Source organism: Callionymus lyra, chromosome 1 (genome assembly GCF_982586985.1).
Source record: "Callionymus lyra chromosome 1, fCalLyr1.hap1.1, whole genome shotgun sequence".
Lineage (NCBI taxonomy): Eukaryota > Metazoa > Chordata > Actinopteri > Syngnathiformes > Callionymidae > Callionymus > Callionymus lyra.
In genome coordinates this window covers 50,553,633-50,560,213 of record NC_141818.1, presented here as the reverse complement: position 1 = coordinate 50,560,213, position 6,581 = coordinate 50,553,633, and the positions used below count along the sequence as shown (strand labels likewise).

Sequence of the window (6,581 nt, the reverse complement as noted above, 5' to 3'; positions counted from 1 at the left end):
CACACACCTTCACATACACACACATTGTTGTCTAAATGTTTTCTCTTCTTCTAGATCATTTTGTTTTTTAAACACACAACTGTTATTATTGTTTAAAGATATATTTGTAAACATATGTTGAATTCAAGCAGTTTTCACGAGATGTTTGAGGCTCATCATCGACCAGCGAGTGTCGCTCCTGGTATCGACTCAGATTTTCGTGCTGCGTCACAAAGTCGTCGACTCTCTGACCCTCGGCTTGATATGTTGCCATGACGACGAGCCAAATATCATGATGACCAGCAGAGAGTTCTTCCATAAAACATGTTCCTCTTGGCGTCGCTCGGATCCATGTTTGACTTGAGTCTGGTTCACTCTCACTAGTACTGACAACATACCTAGTACTAATAACATCACTAGTACTGACAACATCACTAGTACTGACAACATACCTAGTACTAATAACATAACTAGTACTGACAACATCACTAGTACTGATAACATCACTAGTACTAATAACATCACTAGTACTGACAACATAACTAGTACTGACAACATCACTAGTACTGACAACATCACTAGTACTGCGCATCACTAGTACTGACAACATAACTAGTACTGACAACATAACTAGTACTGACAACATCACTAATACTGACAACATAACTAGTTCTGATAACATCACTAGTACTGACAACATAACTAGTACTGACAACATCACTAATACTGACAACATCACTAGTACTGACAACATAACTAGTTCTGATAACATCACTAGTACTGATAACATCACTAGTACTGACAACATCACTAGTTCTGATAACATCACTAGTACTGACAACATCACTAGTTCTGATAACATCACTAGTACTGATAACATAACTAGTACTGATAACATCACTAGTACTGACAACATCACTTGTACTGACAACATCACTAGTACTGACAACATCACTAGTACTGATAACATAACTAGTACTGACAACATCACTAGTACTGATAACATAACTAGTACTGACAACATCACTAGTACTGATAACATCACTAGTACTGACAACATAACTAGTTCTGATAACATCACTAGTACTGACAACATAACTAGTACTGATAACATCACTAGTACTGACAACATCACTTGTACTGACAACATCACTAGTACTGACAACATCACTACTACTGATAACATCACTAGTACTGACAACATCACTACTACTGATAACATCACTAGAACTGACAACATCACTTGTAATGACAACATCACTAGTACTGACAACATCACTACTACTGATAACATAACTAGTACTGACAACATCACTAGTACTGACAACATCACTAGTACTGACAGCATAACTAGTACTGACAACATAACTAGTACTAACAACATCACTAGTACTGACAACATCACTTGTACTGACAACATCACTAGTACTGACAACATCACTACTACTGATAACATAACTAGTACTGACAACATCACTACTACTGATAACATCACTAGTACTGACAACATCACTACTACTGATAACATCACTAGAACTGACAACATCACTTGTAATGACAACATCACTAGTACTGACAACATCACTACTACTGATAACATCACTAGTACTGACAACATCACTAGTACTGACAACATCACTAGTACTGACAGCATAACTAGTACTGACAACATAACTAGTACTAACAACATCACTAGTACTGACAACATCACACTTCTACTAGGGTCAGTATGTAAGTTAACTACTGAAGCTTCTTCGACCTCACTAGTTACAGTATGTAGTTCATATTTTATTCTTGAAAGCTCACTAGTTAACTTGTCAAGTATACAAATATCTCACTAGTGAACTGGTTAATCTCCTTTTTTAACTGGTGAATCCAGAGAAAGAAGATTTCATAACGAATAAACAAACAGGAAATTAATATTTGTTTCAAATGTAAAAGAGAATAAAGTGTGAATGTAAAATGTTGTGAATCATTCAGAGTCAAATCAACATAAGATTCATATTTAGTTTTTCCTGCAACAATAGTTTCTATAAACTGTAGTTTTCTGAAGTCATTTGAAGTGAAACGTGTCGTTTCTATTTTGAAAACATAAAAACACGTTCATTCCATCAAACATCAAAACTGATGCTTTCGTCTCCAGACTTTTATTGATCCTCAAATAGAATCTGATCCAGAAATAGTTTCTCAGAGAAAAACATCAAATCATTACATCAGTGAGAGAAACTTTGGTTTATGTCTTGAAATGAAATATTTTTTAATAAACTTCGATGACAAAACGACAGTTATTAAGTTGGGTTCATTGTGTTGTTATTGTTGTTGCGTTGTTTTGTAGTCGAAGGAATGTTTTCTCTCGACTTTACGACCTTTAGCGACGTAGCTCTAGCGACGTAGCTCTAGCGACGTAGCTCTAGTGACGTGGCAGGCGACGTAGCTCTAGCGACGAAGCTCTAGCGACGTAGCTCTAGCGACGTAGCTCTAGCGACGTAGCTCTAGCGACGTAGCTCTAGTGACGTGGCAGGCGACGTAGCTCTAGCGACGAAGCTCTAGCGACGAAGCTCTAGCGACGTAGCTCTAGCGACGAAGCTCTAGCGACGTAGCTCTAGCGACGTAGCTCTAGCGACGTAGCTCTAGCACTGCTCAGTGTGAACGCACTTGTGTACTCAGGATATTAAGTTATTATTATTATTAAGTGCTCAATTTGGGACACAGCACTATAGTTTGCAATGCATTGTGGGACATTAATGAAGTGTAACATTTGAAAAAGTATATTTATATTTGTTGCTGAAGGTCAATCGTGTTTGTGGCGAAAATGATCCACAATAGTCGTTTTTAGTTATTTTTAAAATGTGTTTCACGATTTTTTTAAAGTAGAAAATGAACAATAGTTAAACAATTCAAGTGAGTTTTGTTGTGTTTTTTGTTATTATTAATTAATGTTTGGTAGGTTTGGTCAGAGCAGCACATGTGGAGTTTGAAGACGAAGCTTTAAGAACTTGTGATGCTTTTATTTTTGCTACAAAGCTCATGGAGTCTCATGAAGAACCAACAAAGTCTCAAGAGATTCTTCTCTGGTCTCAAGTCCCTGATATGAAGTCCAGTCCTGCAGCCTCAGGTTCATCTTGAACATTCCACATGATGAAACTGTTGGAATGGATTTAGATGTTGTTGGTGTTTGAAAACAATTGATTTTTATTGATTTATAAAATAATAATTATATTAAATCATTTACATATTGATTGTTGATCTTTTTTTTTAGATGAAAGCATTTTTATACACACAGTTTAATATTCAAACTACAATAAAATATATATATTTTTTAATAATTTTAACTTAAAATAGTTTCAAGATAAAGAATAGAATGTGATATTCTATCTTCAATAATTCCAAATACATTTTCTAAATTCAATATATTTTAAATCATAGTCTTTAAAATTCAATATATTTTAATTCATAGACTTTATAATTCAATATATTTTACTTCATAGTCTTTTAAATTAAAAAATATTTAAATTCATAGTCTTTAAAATGCAATATACTTTAATTCATAGACTTTATAATTCAATATATTTTACTTCATAGTCTTTTAAATTAAAAATATTTAAATTCATAGTCTTTAAAATTCAATATATTTTAATTCATAGACTTTATAATTCAATATATTTTACTTCATAGTCTTTTAAATTAAAAATATTTAAATTCATAGTCTTTAAAATTCAATATATTTTAATTCATAGTCTTTAAAATTCAATTTATTTTACTTCATAGTCTTTAAAATTCAATATATTTTAATTCATAGTCTTTAAAATTCAATATATTTTCCTTCATAGTCTTTAAAATTCAATACATTTTAATTCATAATCTTTTAAATTCATTATATTTAAATTCATAGTATTTCAAATTCAATATATTTTACTTCATAGTCTTTAAAATTCAATATATTTTAATTCCTAGTCTTTAAAATTCAATATATTTTAATTCAAAGTCTTTTAAATTAAATACATTTTAATTCGTAGTCTTTAAAATTCAATATATAAATGTTGCTATAATAGAGTCACCAGACTAAACCAACAGAGCACAGAACTACTGGATCAAACTTTCAGCCAATCATGTGACGAGCTGACGATCATGTGACGACGTAGCTCGGTGCTCTGTTGGGATTTGTATTTTATAAAAACACCAACATTTAAATTGAATTTTAAAAAACTACGAATTTAAAAATATTGAAATTAGACATTTTATTTTTGTATTATTGGAATTAAAAGATCGAATTCTATGTGTTGAATAAACTTTCAAGTTAAATAACTTGGAAATATTGGAATTTCAATGTATTAATTAACATTTAACGATATTTCGATCAAAACAAAAACAAAGTGTCATCATTTGAAATGTTCAAGAACAACAAATCCTTGTTTGAAGACGAAGCTTGGAGAACTTGTGATGCTTTTTATTTGCTACAAAGCTCATGGAGTCTCATGAAGAACCAAAAGTCTCAAGAAGCTTCTTCTCCTCTGGTCTCAAAGTCCCTGATATGAAGTCCAGTCCAGTCCCCCCTGCAGCACCTTCACGCTCGGTGGAACCTGCACTTGAGGATCTTCTTGAAAGCACTTTGGAAGTCCTTGTTGAAGTAGGCGTAGATGATGGGGTTGAGCAGCGAGTTGGAGTAGCCCAGCCAGTTGATGACGGCGCCCAGCAGCTCCGGCATGAAGCAGCTCTCGGCGCACAAGGGCAGCACCAGCGCCACGATGAAGAAGGGCAGCCAGCAGAAGATGAAGGTCCCCATGATGATGCCCAGGGTCTTCACCGTCTTGCGCTCGCGCGCCAGCGCCACCTTCCTCTTGGCGCACGCGCTCGCCTGCTGCTCGCCGCGCGCGGACTGCGGCGTGTTGGGCAGCGGCAGGTGGGTCTTGGAGCTGCTGAGGACCTCGATCACCTCCAGGGACTCGCCCTCCTCGCGGTGCTTGACGGCGCCGTTGACGCACGGGGACCCGCGCGCCTCCCCGTTGGACCGGAGCCCGGACCCCGAACCCGGGTCCTTCTTCTCCGCCTTCTTCACCGTTTTCCGAATCCGGAACCGAGCCGCCTTGAAGATCTTCCCGTAGAGGACCAGCATGAGCACCAGCGGGATGTAGAAGGCTCCGAAGGTGGAGTAGATGGTGTAGCCCGGGTCCTGGCTGATGAGGCAGGCGTCCGGGTCCGCGCGGTCCTCCGCGCTCCTCCAGCCCAGCATGGGCGGGATGGAGATGAGGAAGCCCACCATCCACGTCACGCCGATCAGGATCGCGGCTCGCCTGGGGGTCCGCTTGTTGACGTAGTCGATGGGGTCCGTGATGGCCCAGTAGCGGTCCAGGGCGATGGCGCACAGGTGCAGGATGGACGAGGTGCAGCACAGGACGTCCAGCGAGATGAACAGGTCGCAGATCCCCTGACCCAGGGTCCACTTGTTCAGCACCTGGTACAGGGCCGCCATGGGCAGCACCAGCACCGACACCATCAGGTCCGTGACCGCCAGGGACCCGATCAGGTAGTTGGCCACGTTCTGGAGGGACCTCTCCAGCGCGATGGCGGCCACCACGCACGCGTTCCCGAAGGTGGAGCAGAGGATGAGCGCAGCCAGGAGCAGCGACGTCACCACCTGGTAGCTGAGCCGCGGCCCCGGGGTCCCGGTCCCGTTGCGCGCCTGGAGGACCCAGGACGCGTTGGCGTCGCTCAGGTAGTCCATCCTGGGGAACTTTTTTTTTTTCTTTCCCAGAAGTCTTCAGTCCTGCACGAGCCTCAGCGGCGCCCGGCGGGGCTCGCGCGTCTGGACGCACGCATGACGCAGGCGTGTGCGCGCGTGCGCGGGTCTCCGCGTGAGCTGCCGCATCCCACGAGCCTCGACGAGCGTGTGAGCCGCGGTGACGCCGAGGGTTCATTTATAGAGGAGGAGGAGGAGGAGGAGAGGGAGGTGCGAGGAGAAGTACTGTCGGGCAGGAGGAGAACTCGCTCAGTACTCCTTTAAGGTTTCTAGTGTGGAGACTTTTCTTTGATTTATTGACATTTTTTACATGTTTTTAACAGTATTTATGCTTTTATATTGATATACTTGTTTATTTTTGAATTTAACTAAACATTTTCAATTAATTACTTAACAAAATAAATAGTTTGATATTTTTCAAAATCAAAAACATAGTATTTTGTGTGGTGTCGGTCCAGAATAAAATAATACAAAACTCAGAACAATCAAGCATCACCATGTCGGTCTCAATTTTTATTGTAAAATTGTAAATTGTAAAAACTATGAATTTAAAATGTTGAATTTACTAAATGTATTTTTGAATGATTGTAATCATTCAAAAATATTTTAAATTCAATATTTTCAATCTGTATTTTTTTTTTCTTCAATAAAAATATTGGTATCATTGTAATAAAAGAGCTACTTGATCATGTGATCACTTGATCATCTGCGTGTCGCATGATTGGCTGAAAGTTGGATCCAGTCGCTCGGTGCTCTGTTGGTTTTGTCTGGTGACTCTAATATACCAACATTTATATATTGAATTAAATAAAAGAAACTATGAATAAAAGACGATTTAATTTGTCAAATTTATTTTTAATAATTG

The 6,581-nt window shown here is 38.8% G+C and overlaps 1 protein-coding gene across 1 annotated transcript; it reads right to left on the bottom strand.

The window, feature by feature from the left end:
- Positions 1-4,469: 4,469 nt before the first annotated feature.
- Positions 4,470-5,701, bottom strand: htr1aa (5-hydroxytryptamine (serotonin) receptor 1A a). The gene has a single exon (XM_087785589.1). It carries the CDS (start codon positions 5,699-5,701, stop codon positions 4,544-4,546), a length of 1,158 nt encoding a protein of 385 aa, XP_087641715.1. The 3' UTR covers positions 4,470-4,543.
- Positions 5,702-6,581: the final 880 nt, after the last annotated feature.